The sequence below is a fragment of the Chelonia mydas genome, chromosome 2 (genome assembly GCF_015237465.2).
Source record: "Chelonia mydas isolate rCheMyd1 chromosome 2, rCheMyd1.pri.v2, whole genome shotgun sequence".
NCBI lineage: Eukaryota > Metazoa > Chordata > Testudines > Cheloniidae > Chelonia > Chelonia mydas.
In genome coordinates this window covers 241,597,637-241,620,528 of record NC_057850.1, presented here as the reverse complement: position 1 = coordinate 241,620,528, position 22,892 = coordinate 241,597,637, and the positions used below count along the sequence as shown (strand labels likewise).

The following is a 22,892-nucleotide window of genomic DNA, read 5'->3' as shown; positions in this document are numbered from 1 at the left end:
TTGGTACAAGGCGGGCCTTTAGAGAACTCTTGGGTCCTGCTAACTGACACTCCAGGCAGGACACACAGTAATCCCTCACCTTTTTGTAGATGCCTGGCCAATAGAACCAACTAGTAATTCTTTCAAGGGTTTTCGCCCTTCCCAGGTGGCCAGTGCACAATACTGAGTGTGTAAGACAAAGTGACTCCCAATGAAAAAGCCAGGGTAGCAGAAGGTGGGCCCATACTTCATTAGTCTGGGGTTTGTGAACTAATGGATAGAATCATTCCTTTTCTTAAAATGTGGCCATTGCTCTAGCTTCTCTTAGTTGATTACCAACCCACTGACAATGGCCAGCTGTTCACATGCCTGGCACAAGATGACATCTCCCTTTTGTTCCTCTACAAAATCCCTGTTCTCGGTCAGCCTGTGCTGCTTCCTGCAGCTCCCATAGGCCAGAAACAGCAAACCGCGGACACTGGGAGCTGCGGGCGGCCGTGCCTGCGGATGGTCAATGTAAAAAAATTGTCTCTCGGCCTGCTAGCGGATTACCCTGACAGGCCGCGTGTGGCCCATGGGCTGCAGGTTGCCCACCACTGAACTACACAGTATTTCTTTTTAACAGGGGCTCAGTCAACTTTATGTTAATCTGAATGTTTGTACTGCATAGTTCTGATTGATTGCCATTGAGCTCACTTGAATATGAGTAATTTTACCAGGTTTCCCATATTCAGCATAGGGAAATCTGGTCACCCTACATATCCGTGGATATACATTTTGTATCTGCACAGGGCTCTACTTATCCACTGAGGGCAGGACAAGAAGAAATTGGCTTAAGCTGCAGCAAGGGAGATTTAGGCTAGACATTAGAAAAAACTTCCTTGCTGTGAGGGTAGTTATGCATTGGAACAAATTACCTAGAGAGGTTGTGGAATCTCTGTCACTGGAAGTTTTAAAGAACAAAAACCTGCCACGGATGGTCTAAATAATACTTAGTCCTACCCCACACACCACACAACAGAACCACTAACCCAGGAACCTATCCTTGCAACAAAGCCCGTTGCCAACTCTGTCCACATATCTATTCAGGGGACACCATCATAGGGCCTAATCACATTAGCCACACTATCAGAGGCTCGTTCACCTGCACATCTACCACTGTGATATATGCCATCATGTGCCAGCAATGCCCCTCTGCCATGTACATTGGTCAAACTGGACAGTCTCTACTTAAAAGAATAAATGGACACAAATCAGACATCAAGAATTATAACATTCAAAAACCAGTCGGAGAACACTTCAATCTCTCTGGTCACTCGATTACAGACCTAAAAGTGGCAATACTTCAACAAAAAAACTTCATAAACATACTCCAACAAGAGACTGCTGAAGTGGAATTAATTTGCAAACTGGATACAATTAACTTAGGCTTGAATAGAGACTGGGAGTGGATGGGCCATTACACAAAGTAAAACTATTTCCCCATGTTTATCCTCCCCCCCCCGCCCCGCCACTGTTCCTCAGACATTCTTGTCAACTGCTGGAAATGGCCCACCTCGATTATTACTACAAAAGGTTCCCCCCCCCCCGCTCTCCTGCTGGTAATAGCTCTCCTTAAGTGATCACTCTGGTTACAGTGTGTATGGTAACACCCATTGTTTCATGTTCTCTGTGTATATAAATCTCCCCACTGTATTTTCCACTGAATGCATCCGATGAAGTGAGCTATAGCTCACGAAAGCTTATGCTCAAATAAATTTGTTCTACAAGTACTCCTTTTCTACTAGGACAAATGTGCAAATAGAAACATGCAGTCTGAAATCCCAGGAAAGACAAGGCATGGGTAAATAATGCAATACTAAAACACAGTATCTAATAAAGAATAAGCTATTGCTATGTCAATTGGCATGAGAGACAGTCTTTTGATTTTATGGAATGGGGACGGAGCTACCTACGCTACAGAGCTTTGAATCTGGTAACTATTTCTTTTTACTTTATTTATTTTGAAATCTAATAATAAACATTAAAGGCCACTGTGCTAGTCCTGTTTCAAGTGCTGTTTTATTCTAGACTCATGCATATGGACACTGCTGGTTTGTCTAATTTCAAAGTTAAATGAGTTTGACAGGGTAACACCTGAGCAGGGTAGTGGTTTGTTTGTTTTTTAATATCCTGAATTGCTATTGATTACAGGGACTTGTTAATTCCCTCTGTGGTGCTTTTGGATGCATGACAATAGACACTGTTAACCATTATTATGGAAATAACATGCATTGTTTTGTAGTTATGGTACTATTCAATTAAGTCATGTCATTGCTGTAAGAGCCTTAAAAATTATATTAAGCTGTCACAAGGCTTTTTTTTGGAAAATTCTGGCTCTCCTGCTTTAAATTATGTTTTTTTAATCCCATATCACCCTTCAAGAAGTGATGTAGATAATCCACATGAGGGACTATCAAAAATACTGTAAAACCTAAACATTAACCTTTTTGAACACAGAATTATCAGGGCAATGTCTGGTGTGGTTAAGTTAAGTAACTGACATTTTCCCTTTGAAAGTTCACAGAAGGGCACATTAAACTATACGTTGTAGATGCACGCTGAGATAGTTTATAGAATATGCATTTTCTTTTGCAAAGAGCTATTGAAAAAAAAGAAGGTTGAGATGTATACAGAAGAGGCCGGTGAATGCCAGTTAATTTGCAGGTAAGAGATGGAATAACTTTTTAACTTCCAGTTCACCTACGTGAGGGCAACAGAGCAGTGTTGCATTGAATTGCCATTTATGCCTAAACATGCCTTTCTTTGAAGAACCATTTGCCCAATGTGGAAGAGGTGTACAGTTGGTGAAAACCCATTTTAAGAATATACAAAGACACAGCATCAAAAAAAATAATTTTACTTAGCACTTTCACAGGACCTTTCACATTCAGTGCTTATAAACTTTAACTCATCCTTCGCATCCGTTGACTTCAGTGGGGACACAATAGCTAATTACAATAGTTTAACACAAAGTTCACAGTGCCAATTTGATAAGATGGCAAAATAAACTGCAACATAAAACATACATTCAAACCAGAATCCTTTGGGCAATAATGAGAGAAAATAAGAGTTTTCCAAAAGCCATCAACAGCACAATAAGCTAAAGCTTTTCTTCAGCATATGTATTAAAATAGATGTACATCTTTCAGTTAGAACAAAACTCAGTAGTGAACGAACTACACACCCCTGCATCATATGTAAAAGCACTATGCCAGAAATACCATATGCTCATGTAAATCCTACATATCCGAACAGGACCACAAAAAGTATAGTACAATTACTAGATCAGCATGTGGGATGAGAGTTTTACAAAAATGGTACTCAATGTTGTGGTATACTTTCATATTAAGAGAAAGCTGGCTGATGAGACATTTAGACACCCTGGACCAAATTAGGCCTTAGGATGCCTATATATAATTACAGTTAAAGTCAACAAAAGCATCCACAAGCAGAATTTAGTCCTCTGGACAAATATGAATTAAAATGTCTTCTATCGTCACTAATGGTTTGCTTACATATAGCCATGACATGACACCATACAAGAAACCACCACATTTAGTTCCAGTACTGGAAAGACCATTCATATACACTTAAACCAGCAAAGGACCTAAAGCAGAGCCCCGTTGTAGTCCAGCCATGATGGAAGACAGATCACCATGCTCACAATTTTTATGTAGATTCATAGATTTTAAGGCCATGAGGGACCATTATGATAATCTATTCTGGCCTCCTACATAACACCAGCCAAATGGTTCACTAATAATTATTCCATAAATATCTTTTGCTTTCTTTCTGAGACCTGTATCTTTGAACCCATTTAAAAGCTACATCAGAAAAGAATGTTAATTAATACCCTGTAGTTAGTGTCAAAAGCTTATTGATTATCAAGCAAAATGGCTCCACAGAGTCTCTTTTGATCAGAACTAGTGAAGACTTTGCCTCTAAATCCTGATTGTGCAATTTCAGTGTAATAGAAAGGTCTGGCATCTGATTGCAAATAATATGGTAATTTGCTCTGCTGTAAATGTAGTTGGCACAGATTTGATTGAAAACTGTATGTTCTCTCATTTTTAAACAAAAAAAAAAGAGTGGATTAGTACTCTGGTTTCCTTTGAGTACAAGTTCTTACTTCAGTTGTGCTACAAATTTTAAGACCAAAGTGCTTGCAGCCCTTCTTGACTTTTGTGGTGATGCCCCAGTTCTCCTGTTGGCTTCCCAAGTCATTTCCGCCCGCCTGGCCCTCCTAGAGGTTCATCTTTCCCCCTCAGATGTTAACAGTTATGGAACTTCCTAGTCTTAGCCTTCACAGTTCTATCCAGTGCTAGTCTGTAGCTCTGCCTCTCTACCAGTTCTTCCTCCTATTGGCTAATGTTCTTGATTATAGGTTCTAATGGAATGACATGCATGAAGTGGAAGTGTCAGTGTGTCTTTGTTTCCATAGCAAACAAAAACCTTAGTTTTACCAGATGATGTGAGTCAAACAACTGACAATGAACTCATAGATTCATAGATACTAGGTCAGAAGAGACCATTATGATCATCTAGTCCGACTCCTGCACAACGCAGGCTACAGAATCTCACCCACCCACTCCTGTGTAAAACCTCTCACCTATGTCTGAGCTATTCAAGTCCTCAAATCGTGGTTTAAAGACTTTAAGGAGCAGAGAATCCTCCAGCAAGTGACCCGTGCCCCATGCTACAGAGGAAGGTGAAAAACCTCCAGGGCCTCTTCCAATCTGCCCTGGAGGAAAATTCCTTCCTGACCCCAAATATGGCGATCAGCTAAACCCTGAGCACATGGGCAAGATTCACCAGCCAGATACCCAGGAAAGAATTTTCTGTAGTAACTCAGAGCCCACCCCATCTAACATCCCATCACAGGCCATTAGGCCTATTTACCATGAATATTTAAAGATCAATTAATTACCAAAATCATGTTATCCCATCATACCATCTCCTCCATAAACTTATCAAGTTTAATCTTAAAGCCAGATATATCTTTTGCCCCCACTGCTTCTCTTGGAAGGCTATTCCAAAACTTCACTCCTCTGATGGTTAGAAACCTTTGTCTAATTTCAAGTCTAAACTTCCCAATGACCAGTTTATATCCATTTGTTCTTGTGTCCACATTGGTACTGAGCTTAAATAATTCCTATAGGAGTTGTGCATCAAGGTAATCAGTGCTGATGGGTTTATTAGGATTTACCAGTTCTCTTCCCTGAGAACAGTTTGCTCACATGTCGTAAGTCTGTTATGGAAGTGTAAGATTTCTAAGAATGGTGTTTAAACAATTTTTCTGTAAGGATATGGTAGGGTAAATTATCATGCCTATTTTACAAATGGATGAGCTGTGAAATTTCCTAAATGAAACCACAGATTCTTATTCTCAGTAGATAGAGATTTCTTTTCCTTAGTAGATAATGTTCAGTAATATAGGGTAAAATATTCAAAAATGCACCAATTGGCCCCTTGCTTTCTGTACCCCATTTCTGTGCTAAAACTCAATATTTACATCTCTAACTACTTGGGTTATATCCATAGTCAGATAGAAGTGAAAATACTCAGGTCTGTAGCTGAAGTACAATTCTCCCCTACAGAATTTGCCCCTTCTTAAAGCAAAAGTGAAAACAGCAGACAAAAAGAGGGTCCTGTGGCTAGGGTGCTTACCTAGGACTTGAGACCTGGGTTAAAGTCCCTTATCCATCTCAGATTTCTTGTATGACTTGGGCCAAGTCAATTACTCTCTCTGTAAAATGGGGATAATAACACTTCCCTACCTCATAAGAGCGTTGTGACGATAAATTCTATAAACATTCAGATACCCATAAAGGGGGCCACATACTTATCTTAGACTGACAGACAATCTATATAGCCTTGGAGAGATCCTCTGTAATTTGCATCCTTATATTTTCACTAAAGAATTTATTTTATATAGAGGTTACATTACAAATTACTCATTTATACTCAGACGGCTAAAAGCAGAACTTAAAGTTCATGTTGCATAAGGGTTTTTGATTTTGCAACAGTCATATACAACAGCACACCAAGAGATAGCTGGATACCAAAACCAGTATCTGACTATTCTGACTCTGACACAGTGATCCATATTACATCAATTAGGGCTCTGCTCTTTTGAGTTAATGCTCTGGATTTAAAATGAGTAGTGATTGCATGCCCCATGATCTCTTTTATTATCCTATCAGTATTAATGCTGTTCAGAAGAATAAGTTCAAAGTATATTTTAGACTGTTTATTTGAGCACTCAAATTTTCTAAGACCGGGATATTAGTACTAGATGTTTCATAGAAGCATCCAGCAATTGGTTTTCAATTTAGGAAGCTTCTGGAAGGTGGACTGGGCATCTCTTCTCGGGGCGGTCCTCTGCAGCTGAAACCCATCGTGACTGGTAGAAGGTGGTGGGAGGAGTTCTTAGAGGGGTCACATGGACCACTTCCAGACAGGTCACCCCGTCCTGGAACTCCCCCTGATTGGTCAAATCTTCTCTCGGGGCATTCCTATCAGGGCAAAACCCATCCCAACTGGTAGAGGACAGTGGGAGGAGTTCTTAGAGACGTCACATGACACACCTTGCTTCCGGTCATGTGTCCGCCTTGACCCCAGAAGTAATACCCCACGGGGTGGGACTTCCGGTGACCGGTGGGCAGGCCTTATGGGGTCAAGGGGCGGGGTTAATGTTTTATTGACGGTAGGGCCCTAGCAAAATGAGCTCCCATCAATAGTTCACAGTTGCACCCACTCCCCTTGCCAGCATCTAATGACAGTTGATCCAATCCATTCCCCTTCCCCTGTAGCTTCTGCTCAGTTCTATAATTTTCTTATCGGTTTGACAGGCATAAACAAGGATCCTGATATGCTAAACATTCTCCTTTAAACTTAGAATAGATGTTAGTTTTATTTACAGACCAAAATTAGGGCCTAATATTTCTAGTATCAAAAAACATTCCAGTGGAGAGCAGCACCAACAGGCAGTGCTACTGCAGGAGTAGCCCATAATTATTCCATCACCATACTCTGACCAGAGCAGCTCCTTTCAGGGCAAGAGAAATGGAACCTCCCTCTCATTCCATTCTCCAGGGGGCTAAAGGAAAAGTAGGGATTTCCTGCCCCCAACAAGGAACTAAAGGAGCAGCGAAGGGTCCCTCTAACTCTCATATACCCGAATGGGACTAAAGAACCAACTTTTCCCACTCGTATCCCCTACCATCCCAAGGAGAAACAACAGGAGAGCCTCACAGACCCAGCAAGCACATACAGCACAAGTGCTCAACAGCAGGTGACAGCCTTTTATCTCATCCCCAAATGGAAAACAGAGCATCTTTTTCCAAAAAGAAAAGGAGTACTTGTGGCACCTTAGAGACTAACCAGTTTATTTGAGCATAAGCTTTCGTGAGCTACAGCTCACTTCATCGGATGCATACTGTGGAAAGTGTAGAAGATCTTTTTATATACACACAAAGCATGAAAAAATACCTCCTCCCACCCCACTCTCCTGCTGGTAATAGCTTATCTAAAGTGATCACTCTCCTTACAATGCGTATGATAATCAAGGTGGGCCATTTCCAGCACAAATCCAGGTTTTCTCACCCCCCCCACACACACAAACCCACTCTCCTGCTGGTAATAGCTTATCTAAAGTGACCACTCTCCTTACAATGTGTATGATAATCAAGGTGGGCCATTTCCAGCACAAATCCAGGGTTTAACAAGAACGTCTGGGGGGGGGGGGGGTGTAGGAAAAAACAAGGGGAAATAGGTTACCTTGCATAATGACTTAGCCACTCCCAGTCTCTATTCAAGCCTAAGTTAATTGTATCCAATTTGCAAATGAATTCCAATTCAACAGTCTCTCCCTGGAGTCTGGATTTGAAGTTTTTTTGTTGTAATATCACAACTTTCATGTCTGTAATCGCGTGACCAGAGAGATTGAAGTGTTCTCCAACTGGTTTATGAATGTTATAATTCTTGACATCTGATTTGTGTCCATTTATTCTTTTACGTAGAGACTGTCCAGTTTGACCAATGTACATGGCAGAGGGGCATTGCTGGCACATGATGGCACATATCACATTGGTGGATGTGCAGGTGAACGAGCCTCTGATAGTGTGGCTGATGTTATTAGGCCCTGTGATGGTGTCCCCTGAATAGATATGTGGGCACAGTTTTTCCTTTTTTTCACAACTGTCTCTTAGACTAGCTTTTCCAGTACATCTATCTCTTTAAGGCAAACATCTACCCACCAGTTTTATATATATATATATATATATAGCCCCCATCTCTCTAGTATCAGAAGCTTACAAAAAGTGCTCCCATGACTGCACAAAGGCATAAAAGAGCCACCCCCGCATGGCAAATTGAGACACAACTGTCTCCACTTTCCACCCACTCAACAGAGTGGCATGAACCTGCAGATGCCCCTCTCTTCCTTTCTTTCCTTAGAGGTCCTTTGCCTCCGTAGTCTGCCACTTTTCTGCTTCTCTCCTTGCCACAGTAGCCTTTGCTCCTTCTTCCCAGTCATATTTGTTGAAGATTTCATTCCGAGGCTTTCCAGGAGACCCAGCTATAGGATTATTATAATACCATCCACAATATACCAGCATGGCTACTGTGAACAGCAAAACATGTCCTCCTTTAATACCAAAATTTCTTCAGTATCAAATATGTCTTGGACATTCTAATCCAACAAAATGAATCACCTGCCTAGGTTTCAGCAGAGGCAGGATGTAAATAAGTCCAGTTTTCTCTGACAGGAAGAAACTGGCTCCAATTTAGGTGGAAAATCTGTAATTTGAAGCCTCTGTGATTCTGTATTTTCAGCTACCTAAAAGCCATGCCTTTTCAGAGAGTGAGTGAGTGAATTAAGTCTAGTATTTGATTGAAAGGATTCACAAATATTGACACTGCAGAAGTTTGTGAGAAGGTAAAGCCCTCATTAGGCCTCGGTGAATAAAATGCCAGCTAATGTCTAAGGGACAAATGCCACCAAGTGCTCATTTCCTGAATAAATTTTTCCAACAGAATTACAGCAAAATGTTCTTTAGAGCTGTAAGCTCTGGGAAAGAAACTCCCCAAGCCTTGTGAATGACTTTCGGTTTACTCGCTGGTGAGGTGATTATCAAATGTTAAAATACACCTATTGAGCTTGCAATGGATAATGTCTAAAACAATGCTAATAAAAAAAAAGGCATGACACCAGGAACTCAAACTGCTCCAAGCATCAGAATCACTGGGGCTTCTGTAACTGACAGTAAACTACAGATAAAGTTTGTTGTGTCCCACGACTTAAGCCTCAAGATGGTTATTACTGCTGCTGTGGTGTGTGAGGTAAACCTCAAGCTCACTGATATTTACTTATATGTGCATTTTAGAATGATGTCATACACAATTGCTGAGCTGCAACCTGATGAATATGCAAATCAACCACTTTATTCTGGTTAATATAAATATATTTGGGAGATGGAAGGAAAACTACAGATCAAGATTTTCAAAATTGGGTTCCTAAAGTTTAGCTTCATACTGTAAATCCTCTAAATAAGAATTTAGGAGCCTATTTTAGGCACTCATCTTTTTAAATTTCAGAACGCTATTAGGGCAAATCAGAATATATTCGGAACTGTCTCTTAGACTAGCTTTTCACATTCATGAAAGCAATTATAGATTATCTTATTTGGCCTACTGTTAGCATTTGTTTTATAATTCTACATGCTGTTCCTACAAACTTCACCCACACCTCCCCATAGCCAGGAGAGGGAGATAGTGCCAAAGTAGCCAGGCATAGTGTAGTGCTCTCTGCCAACACTACAGGCAGGATGGGATGGCAGAAGACAATAAATAGCTTTTTGGGATCCAACTGGCACCTGGAAAGGACATGTTTTGATGGAAGGGGCAGAAAGAAGAAGCCAGAGAGAAGCCTATATTTAGCAATAAAGGTGGCAATTCTAAGGGAAAGTAGCATATAGAACTTCTAGTCTTCCTGCATTTTTAATAAAGAAAGTACAGAAGATGAAAAGAGGAATACAATTATTTAATGTCTGCTCAGAATTCATCAATATTTGGAGAAAATTATGAAGATGTGCAGTTTCCATTGTGGTATGCAATCAAAATTGAGCAAAATCTGTATCTGTTTTCAATTTGGTAAGTGGTTTGACTCTTAAATGCAGTTCTTAAAGTTATTTTCCTTTTCAAACCATGAAGTTAACATTGCTTGTCAGCTGTCTAGCAGATTCTTAAACACGCTAGCTTGTATTTTATTTAAATACTACTCCTTTTACACAGGAACACATTGTATAAATATGGAACGTTTCACTTATTACTTGTTGAAAGATCAGCAACTGCCTTTGAATTTTAGAGGTGAGAAAGGTCTCCAAGAGACTGTAAAAGGGATAATTAGCTTTTGAGACATTATTTGCTGTCTGTTTTTTACTTCTATTTTGTATTACAGATAACGCAGTCTGAGTCACGATCAGTTGTTTTAAAATGCTCCTCAGTGGAAAGAATCCCACAGTTTGTTTCTATATGTGCTTCATTTCCAGATTTTCTGCTCTTTATCTCACTCCCTCAGGTTTCTAAGTACCTATCTCCATGGCAACACTCAATAATGTTGGTGGGTGGTGTTATCACGGCAGGCTTCCCTACAGAAGATCTCAGACATATGGATTATTTATGAATTTGCATGACAGCACCTACTGAAATATCTTTTGGGCAAATTTACACTTCCCTGAAAGATAGAGGCTTCAAAGAATGACAACCTCACTCAATGTCCTCAGAATCAAAACCGGACACTCAAAAAGCTGAGCTCAGGCACCAACGGGAGTGGGCCCATTCATTAGTTCCCATACCTAATTTGCTGCTGCCTAAAAGTTTCTCTTATCCTAAATAAGTACCTGTTGTCATATCACATAAATTCTAACTTACTGCTGTTTACTCCAGTCCATGACATTTGAGATATTTCTGATTTCGGACCATAATACTTCTATTTTGTGGTAGCCGTATTATTAGGACATTAAAGAGACAAGGTGAGTGATGTGTTATTGGACCAACTTCTGTTAGTGAGAGAGACAAGCCGTTGAGCTTACACTGAGCTCTTCTTCATTTCTGGGAAATGTAGTCTGTGTCACAGCTACGAGGTGGATTTTTTAGCATAAGATATTTCCAGGGACCATTCAAGGTGTTAACACCCCTCTAGTCATAGTGGGGAAAAGAAGGGGATGGGAAGGCAGGGGAGGGGGGCTAAGTGGGTTATAGACTGTTGTAAGACACCATAAATCCAGTGTCTCTATTCAGCCCATGATTTTTAGAATCTTGTGCAAAGTTATGAATTTAAGCTCCCAGGCTTGTCTTTTGAAGGTGTTGTGCAGGTTTCCTTTGAAGATGAGAACACAGAGGTCAGATATAGAGTGATTCACTTTGTGAAAAGTGTTCATCCACAGGTGGTATGATGTTTTTGTCTTTTATCATTTGTGTGAGTCCACTGCGAAAGTTCATTCAAGAGCATAGTCATTGTCTAGTTTCACTCATATAGTTGTTAATGGGGCATACTACGTGCTGTGATAAGTATGTAGAGGACACATGAATCCTGAAGGTGTATTGGGGAGGGTGCTGAGCATCACAGCAGTGGAGATATGACTAGGAATTTTGCATTTGTTGTTCTGGTGCCACTCTGAGCTGGTGTGTCCTAGTCTTCGGGGAGCTTGCTTCTGATGAGCTTGAGGGGTTGGCTGAAGGCCAGAAAAGGGGATTCAGAAAAGATTTCTTTCAGAATGTGGTCCCCATTGTATATGGGTTGTAACTGTTTAATGATATCCCATATGGGTTCCAGTTTGGGGTGGTAGGAGCATAAATTCATAACCTCGCCCACCTTGTCTCTCCAGAATATTTCAGACATGTGACAGTTAAATAAAATGTCAGATACAACCTGTACCACTGCTGGGAATCACCAGAAAATGCTACTGTAGATGGTCTTGCTAGTTCTATGTATATGAGTCATTAGCTCTTAAGGCAGCAAGCGGGGGAAAGAGGTTTGTCAGCTGTGGCAGTTTAGTTTAGATACCAAGCATATCATCTGTAAAATCTGTCTTCCATGCCTGACTCTCTAACCCATAAGAATCTTTTTAGGTGCACCTGCTGCCTCCAGGTTGCATTCATGCAAACAGCCAACACATTAAGACATTACAGGGTGCCAAAACATTACCCAAGAGGTCAAGAATATCTGCCAGTTTCTTCAAAATACCATATTGCATTCCATGAACTTGTTAAAGACACAGTTTTTAAAAATTTGAGCATGTCTCTTGACCGTGGACAAATACATCAGCTTTTATCTATCTACTGAGAGTTTATTACATTAGATTTTACAATGCATTTTAGTTGAGGCATATGCAGGAAGCAGACCCTGTAACAATACAGAACATAAGAGGTAGGTTCTTAACCAGTTCACCTTTTTGGGGGGACTGCTTTTATTCAGTTTCCTATGTGTCTTAACTCAAACAACAAACGCTGGTAGCAGGGTGTAAAGGGAGAGGGCAGAGGAGAAGGAAGGAATTAATATTAAATGTAGAAAGCATCTAAAGATATAACCTTGACAGAAGCTTTGTCGTTCTTCATCCTTGGATATAAATTTGGAGCTGCAGGTTGCGAGAGTATACCTAGGTATGCCAGATATTGCTGAAGAGACTTGGCCAAGTCCACATCCTTTTCCAGCTCATAATTCCTTTCATTATCAGCAGCACTCCGCTTTGAAGTCCTGCACATCAAAACCAAGGAAAAGAGTGTTACCGGCATAAATGATATACACTGAACTCAGAAAAAAAAATCACTACATTTTATATTTGAAGCTACAGGAGTCAGCTCTATGTGATGGTTCTTAACAAAAAATACCTAAAGAGTTTTAAACATGACACTAGAACATGTGGGAAATTTCTATATTTCAGCAAAAAGAAAACATAAATCCACTGGTAAGGTAATAAAAATAATGATTATAATTAATGATCTAATAGCAAATCAGCTACAAAGCCTGAATCAGGACAAAGTTTTGTCCAAAGGGGGAAAAATATTTGTAAATATAAGAGGCAATATTACAGTTCACCCTAAAGAGATACACAGCTGTGCTTACAACAGAACTTCAAAGAAGTTATTAAACCTACAATCAGAATCCATTTCTTTTTAGGCCAATAGTTGGTCCCACACCTAACTTGCAAAATCCCCAGATGCCATTGGCAAAGGACATGCAATCAGTAGGGCTTAAATGAGGTGATGGGATGGAATGAGAGTTTCTTCTGATCTGCATCTGTGACCCAGATTCTTATGTGATATACAGGTTACCTATTTTTACAAAATATATTTAGCTTGACTCTGAGCTCAGATTGAGCCAGCAGCAATGGTACGGTATATCTGTACATCTCTGAATCAGTTCTCATGTTCTTCATATTCTTTTTTTTTCCCCTTAAGTCTCCAACTCATACATCTGCCAAAAAAACCAACATAAAACCCTCAAATCTGACCAAGTATAACTGCTCTAGAGGTGTCTGTGAGTCTGCCGAAAATCTGGAATAACAGCTCTGAGGTGTGAACAAATCCACTCATCCATCTCATTGAGATGTTACCTTGAGTGCCTAATGATGATAATTTAAACGTCAGCGTTGTTAACTATTTCATTCCTCATGTAAGGAAAGAGACAGAGATTCCCAGATATGCATTTCTGTGGGCGACATCTAATTTTGATGTTTACAAGTGGCATTTGGTACATTCCACCATCTCCTTCCCAATCAAAGAGTCAAGTCAAAGGCGCCCAGTTGCATTCAGACTGCACGCATGATTTTATTTCGAACATCTGCAGTCCAGGGGTGCTGGAACAATTTTTATAGTGGGGGTGCTGATGATGGAAACCATGTATTTGGTGTTTGTTACTACTACTTCAAGCCAGGGAGTGTGGCAGCACCCCCAGCACTCCTAGTTCCCGCACTGCTGCAGTCTACTGTGAGCAGTATCTATGTGTAAGGGGACTCTTGTCCCCTTACTAAAACTCAGTGGGGGTGTTTTGGTTGGCTAGCTCCCAGTACCAAAAGAAAGGGTTGATGGGAAATCAGAACCCTGAGACTGACAGTCCCCAGGAACAATGGAGAGACGCCAATGCTCCAGGTCAGCCTGATTGACAGGATGGGCAGGCTAATCAGGGAGTCAGGAGGCCAGGGGTGTCCCATCCTCCATCCTCCTCCATGTAACCTGTGTCAGACAGAGTGAGGTCGAGCTAAGGAGAGAGCAGGGGCCGAAGCTGAGCTGGGGAGCAGAGCCATGCCAGCCACAGGAGCCAGAAAAGCGGCCCAGGAAACAGATCAGTGCTAGGAGCAGAGTTACAGAAGCAGCCCAGAGAGCAGCCCTGTGCAGGGAGCAGAGCTGCAGCAACCAGAGCCAGAGGGGCGAGAGAAGCAATCCAGGGAGCCGGAGGCAGAGTAGCAGCAGCAGCAATGCTGAGACAGACTGGTGGAGCCGGAGCTGAGGCAGAGTGGAGCTGGAGCAGTCCAGAGCCGGGTGCGGTGAGCAGCTGGGGAGAGCGAAGGGGACCCTCGGCAGTGGGCCCTGCGCAGGCAGACACCCCAGCCAAGAGGCCTTGCAGGCCAGACTTGGAGGGAGATCGTAACCCTGATGGGGTGGGGGCAATGCTGGGAAGAAGGATCCTGCCACTTAGAAGTCTGAGAGCGTGTGGCCACCGCCAGAGCAAGTGTCCGAGCCGCAGCATCCCTGCAGTACTGCCAAGGCCTGAGGAGGAGGCCTGGGACTGTGAGGAACAGACTGTGAACTGCCCTGACATTCCAGAGATGCTACCCATGATGTCCCCATGCCACAGAGTGGGGTTATGTGTTTTCCTTTAACCTTTCTCATTTCTTCCTTTTTTAAAAAAAATTGATTGCTGTTTAATAAATTGTGTTTGCTTTGAATTGCGTGTAATGATCAGTAGTTCAGGGAAGTGTCCAGTGGAGAGAGAGCACCCCGAAGTGGGGACACCCTAGCCTCTGCCCTAAGTGATCACAACAAGGTTGGGGGTCGAGCCCCCAGGAATCCTGGGCCCAGCCTTGTTGGAGTTACAAGGACTCTGCCACACAGGAGAGTGGAAGGGGAGCCCTTGAGGTCAGGCGGGCCTCTGGGTAAAGGAAGTGGGAGTGAGGACTCAGATCCTTTCACCAGCCCATTTCACCAGGGTAGTGTGTAAGCCAGGAAAGTTCCCTGCAATAGCAGGACCATTCCCCCGCTTACATATGGGCATGTCTACATGTAAATTGCTCCTGTGGCACAGCTGCAGCCGCACTTCCGTGTAGACACACACAATAGCAACAGGAGGGGTTCTCCTGCACCTGTAGTAATCCACACCCCTGAGAGATGGTAACTAGGTCAATGAAAGAATTCTTCTATCGACCTAGCACTGTCTATACTGGGGTTAGATTGGCATAGCTATGTCTCTCAGGGGTGTGGCTTTTTCACTCACCTGAAAGACACAGCTAGGCCAATGTAGTTTTCAGTGTAGATCAGCCCTCATTTTATGGACTCACACAGGTAGAGTATATTTTGAAGGCAGAGCTTGGAAGAGTACCACCATGCTGAGTTTTATTTATTCATTAACAGAGCGTAGAGACCAGGGAATGGGTGGTCAGGCCTAGTGGTCAGAGCCAGGGTCAGAAGTCAGGAACCAAAGCCAGAGTTGGAGTCAAGGTCACACCGAAGTCAGGGCCAGAGTTGAGGTCAGGAGTTACGCCAAAGGTTGAGCCACAATCAGTGTCAGGAGTTATACTATGGGTCAGCACTGGAGTAAGGAACCAGGGAACAGCACCGGGGTCAAGTCAAAAAGAAAAGGAGTACTTGTGGCGTCTTAGAGACTAACCAATTTATCTGAGCATAAGCGCTCACGAAAGCTTATGCTCAAATAAATTGGTTAGTCTCTAAGGTGCCACAAGTACTCCTTTTCTTTTTGCGAATACAGACTAACACGGCTGTTACTCTGAAAGGGGTCAAGTCAGAGTCAGACACCAATATCAAGGGTCAAAGTGGAGTCAGGAACAGTGCCAGGGTCAAACCAGAGTTAGGGTCCAGTACAGCAATAGATCAGAAGTTCATGCCATTGCTCAGACAACATCCTGTGCCTCCTTCTGGCGTAAGTAGTATGTCTGGGCCAATCAGTGGGGCTGGATGTTCACTCCAGTCAGCAGCTTCATGGGCGGAGCCTTTAGTGGGCCAGAGTTCTTAGAGAGCTGTTCGGTGGCGGTCACAATCTGGGCACTTCCTGTGGACATATGGGCCTAGGTTTGTGACCAGTGATCCCTCACACAAAGCTTCAGCCTGTCATGTTTATATCTAAAAATCAAGTGTCCTGCCTTAATTCTGATCTCAGAGTGGTGAAAGTCTGAAGTAATTCCACCATAGTTGACGGAGCTATACTGGTGTGACTTCAGACTCAGGCCACATAACTCTTATGAGATGCTATAACAGGGTGGTTTGCCCCTTAAGGGCTGGGACTACTAGGGTTACCATCTTCAAGATTCCCAAAAAGAGGACACTGGTGAGGGTACTGCAGCCTTACTCTCGAGGTGGGGGGCAGTGTCACTCCATCATGGTGGTAGGGTGGCTGGCACAGACCCGGGATGTAGCACCTGCCATCTGCCAGTACCTCCCTGCCTCTCCCCCTCCCCAGGACAGGGAGCCAGGGCCTGGGTGGGTGGGATTTGCGGCTGCGGCAGCAGTGGAGGGACCAATCAGGACGTGCAGCCAGCTCTTTTTGAGCTGTAATGTCTGCTCCACAAAAAATCCCAGACATTTCCTCTTGTTTGAAATATCTGCTCAGACAGAGGATCAAAAAAAAAGGAAATATCTAGGAAAATTTATGGTAACCCTAGACTAACCAAGCTTGATTACAGAATAAGGCATACCTGCGCTGAATGCATTAAATCAGGTAATTCCCTCTAAGGGGCAAAAGGTGGCTGCAATGAAGGGGGAAGCTCAGGAAGATTATGCAGAGAGTGAGAAAAGGCTTCTGCAGAGAAAACCTTGAGATCCGGAGAGTTGCCCCAAGCAGGAAGGTCTGGGAGGAGCAAGATTTAGGGCTTCTGTGGAGTTAGGAATGGACTTTATTTTGGTATTTTGAGTTTTATTTGCAGTTTAGTTTATAGTAATAAACTTAGTCATCAAGGAGGGGTATTTTTGACAAATAAAAAGCATGAAAGGCAGTTTTATTGGAACAGTCCAAGAGAGGAAACTGAGGCAGGCTGCCTGTAGTGTGATCCAATGCCAGGAGGAGCCACACGGGAGGCAGCTGTCCCAATTATACAAACCCTCAGCAGATGGCTGAACTTGGCAGCATCATTTCACTACAGCCACATTTCCAAGAAACTAGGGGAGAAGGCCCAGAGCCAACGCACAAGTACAGAGTCTTTGACCAAACAGGTCAGGCATGTGAGATTCTAATAGGTGCAGACAGAACTCTCAGTCTGGGGGCAAGAAAGGTTATGGTTGCTTTGATACACTCTGAATCCTCCTAATCCTGAGTTGCTCTGCAAACCACGGAATAATTTACAGAGCTCTGGAGGCCTGCATAGGAAATGGCAACCTGTCCCAAACTTCCAGTAAGTCCCAGCATTGCCTGGAATTTCTGCAGTGCTGTGAGTTGCAGCCCCAGTATGCTCCCCAATCCCAGAACACCAGTTACACCAGAGCTTGCAAGGGAGACAGTAGAAGGCAACTTTATGGCTGACTTCTTCAGTTCTCGCATCAGGGAATCCTCCACTGGCCAAACCTACAGAGTTTAGAGCAGCTTTGTGCTGCTTTTACTCAACAAAAGGGCTGTGTACTTTCACCACTGGTGTCAAATGAGATACGCTGATTCTGGGGGACTCAGGCAATTTCTGCAGAGAGGACTATGGCGGCACTACTATGTAGTTCTTGCTAGTTTTCTACACTACTTGTATCCCTGTGTAAACATTCTGGTACATCAAAATACCCTTCTTTTGTTCCAGAACTCTACATTCTGCCTTGTTATGCAGATTGGATGTCCAGGTTAGATTATCTGAGTTAAACTACACCTGTGCATGCAAGTGCACACACACCACTCCTCCTTTTCTATCTAACTGAAAGCCAGTCTAAAATTTCTACCAGTTTGGAACCTAGTAAGTTAGTACAACTTGTGCTTCAGTGAGAACCAACTAATCTGAAGAGGCTCTCATCACAGAAGCCATCCCAATGATCTATCAATTCCAAATGTTCCTCTCATCCTTTAGTTAATCTCGAACATCACTCTTCTCCTTTCTTAATTTACTTTAAGAAGAAAGGGAATGAAAACAGAAATGCAAGACCAAATTCTGCCCTCTGAAGTCCCAGTGAAGTCACTGGGAACTGCCCACACATATCCGAAAACAGAATTTAGATTAGCCGTTACAAACTCCGGCCTGTGGCAGTTGTATTAACACTCACTCTGACAATGAAAACAAATTTCTCTTTTTCTTAAGGAGATGGGAATTGTCTCAAATTGTGTTAAATATAGCACTAATTGTACTTTTTGACAATTTCCAGAGGACATGCGTCCATGCTGATGACGGATTCTGCTTGATAATGATCCAAAGTAACGTGGACTGACGCATGTTAATTTTCATCATCTGAGTCAGATGCCACCAACTGACGGTTGATTTTCTTTTTTGGTGGTTTAGGTTCTGTAGTTTCTACATCGGAGTATTGCTCTTTTCAGACTTCTGACAGCGTGTTCCACACCTCATCGCTCTCAGATTTTGGAAGACACTTCAGATTCTTAAACCTTGGGTCCAGTGCTGTAGCTATCTTCAGAAATCCCATATTGCCACCTTCTTTGCATTTTGTCAAATCTGCGGTGAAAGTGTTCTTAAATCGAACAACATATGCTGGGTCGTCATCCGAGACTGCCATAACACAAAATATATAGCAGAATGTGGGTAAAACCACAGAACTGGAGACATACAATTCTCCACCAAGCAGTTCAGTCAGAAATTTAATTAATGCATTTTTAACAAGCGTCATCAGCATGGAAGCATGTCCTTTGGAATGGTGATCAAAGCATGAAGCGGCATACTTATATTTAGCATAGCTGGCATGTAAATACCTTGCAACACCGGATACAACAGTGCCATGTGAACGCCTGTTCTCACTTTCAGGTGACATTGTAAATAAGAAGCAGGCTGCCTTATCTCCCATAAATGTAAACAAACTTGTTTGTCTTAGCAATTGGCTGAACAAGAAGTAGGACTGAGTGTACTTGTAGGCTCTAAAGTTTTACATTGTTTTGTTTTTGAGTGCACTTATGTAAAAACTTTATATGATCATAGCACCTAGGAGACTGGGGCTCCTAGGTGCTATGATCATATAAACAATAAATAATAATAAATCTGAAAATCCGGTCATAAATGTCACATCAGTGGTTGCTGAGTACTTAGCACCTTTTAAAAATCTGGCCCTTCTTTAGGTGCTTAGGTAAGAACTGGGCCATTTTGAAAACGAGTTTCCAATAGTGAATGCTGAGCACCTAAAACCTGGCTCTTTTGAAAATCTGGCTTATATTGATTTACTCATGTAAGAGTTTGTAGGATCAGCACATCAATACTTATTTCAAAAGAAAATCAAAATTCCTCCTTAATAATTCAAAATAATTACTGACATTACAATGCATGGTAAGCCGTTGAGAAACAATAGCTAGTTAATATAAGTAGGGAGAGCAATTTTATTTAACATGTACAGGCCTCCTTTAGTTCTTATTAGACATTAAATGTATTATAGTTCAATATCTTATTCAGAATATGCTTATACGCCAATGTATTAAGTTAAATTTCCACGTTATTGGACCACTGAAGTGCACTGTCATTATGATTTTAAAAACTGCTATTTTTCATGTTATTCGAGACTAACTCAACTGAAACTTCTATACAGTTTCACGCACAAGCAACAATTTGTTTTCATGAGCTCACTCCAGAAGAAAGCTCTCCTATGGGCTGGTTATTTTATAACTGTCTGATATAAAATTTCCTATTCCTCCCCCTGAAGCAACTGGTACTGGCCACTATCAGAGACCAGATATTGGATAAGATGGGCCACTGGTCTGGTCTGGCTATTCCAATTTCTCTCTGATACCAATGCAATGAATGGAGAGGATAAGGGAAATATGTTTGCCACCAACATTTTCCTATCATATTAGTATTCAGGGTGTCTGTGGTGTTCACTCATTCTCACCCCTGTTCCTTACCAATTTTTTAAAATCCTGTTGCACCACTAGTTTCTGCTCATCCTGTGGACGGTATTTGGTGATTTGCATAAGAATTTGGTCTTCAGGACATTCTGTTTCTACACACCTGTAAACCCACCACTATGACACATAACATTACGGAAGACTTACCTTAGTGTGTCAGATCCATCAGGTAAAAATGAATCAGGGCGCCAGTGGTGGATTTTATGAATGTTTGAGAGTTCCAGGGCAATAACATGCTGCATGTAATCATCTTGCCAGGTAAAACCTGTTAAATAAGGACACACTCATAAAAAACAAATCCAACTTGCAAAGTTTGACAAAAACCTGTCTTTACACAAACAACTATAAATAGAAGCTCTGTTTGCTGAAATGTTTTTCGTTCTGCATACTCCAGAAGCCGAACTGCAGGTTCCCCTCTCCTGCCGACACTTTTATTAATCAGGCCTTTCTAAGTACTCTTACAGAAATACTGATCCTGTTGGAGTGTTCTCCTCTAGGAAGACAGTGGGTGTTGTGATGAGGGTTAAGAGGAGATTATACTTAATAGAATTTTAGAATTTTAGCGGCTAGTCTCGAAGGTGCTAGAAGCCAGCTTTACTGAATAATAAAGAGTTATTTTGGGTAAGTTGTTGAGTTGAGTTATTTCTAGCTCAACTATTGTGAAAGAGCTTTCAAACTGAATGGTAGTAAATAATGGAAAGTTACTTCTCACAGGTGATTTACTCATTTCTCTGCACCTCACAACTTATACAGTGCATTGCCCTTTCCGTGTAACCTCCTCCTGTAAAACCAACCATTTAGAATGGTAAGGGGATAGTGTTGTTACAGTGGAAGCAATTATTGTGAGGTTTCATGACCTCATCTGGGGGCATTTTCTGGTATCTTTATACTCAAATGTTTGACAAAGCTTTATAACAAGGATGAATTTAGTTATGAAAGTAACTTCCATGTGATTATGCATTAATTAGATGCACTGCTGATCACATGGTAATTATGCTTGGAATAATGATACAACTCCAAGAATAATTGTTATCCAATTTGTAAATTTTAGATGTTATGGTAACACTTTAGTTTGTAGAAATACCCCATGCAATTACTGTAATTATTTAATAACTAAATATCACATAACTGCAGAGATATTCTACTTTTATGACTTGCACAGTTACACAGAACCATAAACCTCAATAAATTTACACGTACCCATTTAATCAAGTACTGTGATCATTGTAAGGAATAGTCTTGTTATAAATGTTCTCTCGCACGTATAACCTGCCCACATAAAGGAGGGAGTGCTTTCTAGTGCTTCGGGTTGGACTTGGCAGCAGGATGTCTGTGAAAAACAGTTACCAACCTCACACATATATTGTAAGGCTTAACGAACGTTTGTAAAGTGCTTTGAGATCCTCAACTGAAATGCATCATAACCTGGATTCACCAAGACATTTTCTGTGTGACTATTCATGTTAGGCTAGGGCTAGAAACATTTGCTGGTATAGCAATGTCATTTAGGTATGTGACAATTTTGCAACATATCTATATCATCAAAAGCCTTACTGTAGCACTTATGTCAGCCAGCATAGAAGTGTTTTTGTCAGTATGGCTTATTTCACTCACCAAACCAGTATAAGCTACACCGATGAAAGCACTTTTTTTGCTAGTCTAAGATGTGTCTTGTTGTAGGACAGGTTGGCCAGTACAGGTAACAGGAAATATTTTCCAGTGTAGACTAGGCATTGGGCTTCTGCATAAGTACCTTGTTGAATGTGGGACTTGTTGAAGTACAAACTGGATTGGGGGTGGAGAAGTGCATAGTTACAATGTTTGGAAATGTTTCCCTGTCAGTGAAGTTCCTCTTTGGAGCTGGAAATTTATTTTTTTTTAATAGAAAGTTGAACAAATCCTTGGAATCACTGGGGTAGTATAAGGGTTTTAGCAAATAAATAAAACTATATGGCACATAATGGATCCATTGTCCATTTCCTCCTCCCTCTCCCATCCTCAGAATAAAATTATACACAATTTTGCTGTGAAAATACTTTATTTAAAAACATCTCTGATGTTTATAGCTACTCTAAATGATTTTGAACGCTGGGGGGGAGGGAGGAGAGGGGAACGTCCAACACTTTTTTGAGATCTGTTGCAGCCTTTTCAAATGCAAATCCCACCTTTTCAAAAGCTGAACTGTAAGGGGCAGGATTCAAACCATTTGCAGACGTTTAAACCTAAGATTGCTCAGAGAATGTATTCTTAGCTGAATACATAAAGAATGAGTCACCGTGGGTTTATAGTAATTGTTACATGGTATTATTAAATTATTTTAGGATTAATGTGCCTAATGTGTTCAAGTTTTTTCCACAATTGCTTAGAACTGTTTTTACAAAGTCACCTAGAAGGGAAAACTAAGAAGAAAATCAAGTCTAGGTGATTGTAGATATTCAGCATAATGGATCAGCCAGATATAAATTTATATGAAAGGCATTAACGCTGATAAAACAGATCATTTAAGAAAATGTTTGTACATTTTAACAAGTGCTTCCAAAAGAATTAAGGACCCATCCTGCACTGTTAGCCAACACAAATAGCCCCATTAAAGTCTAAGGGACTACTCATG

At 41.6% G+C, this 22,892-nt stretch overlaps 1 protein-coding gene across 2 annotated transcripts in view; it reads right to left on the bottom strand.

Moving 5' to 3' along the window:
- Positions 1-22,892, bottom strand: part of PTPRN2 (protein tyrosine phosphatase receptor type N2) — a 989,298-nt gene that overhangs the window by 593,752 nt on the left and 372,654 nt on the right. For both annotated transcript variants that reach the window (XM_037891071.2, XM_043541551.1), the window contains exons 4-5: positions 20,429-20,546; positions 12,613-12,778 (exon numbers count right to left, since the gene is read on the bottom strand). In XM_037891071.2, coding sequence (XP_037746999.1) covers positions 12,613-12,778; positions 20,429-20,546 — 284 coding nt within the window. The remainder of the gene's footprint in view (positions 1-12,612; positions 12,779-20,428; positions 20,547-22,892) is intronic.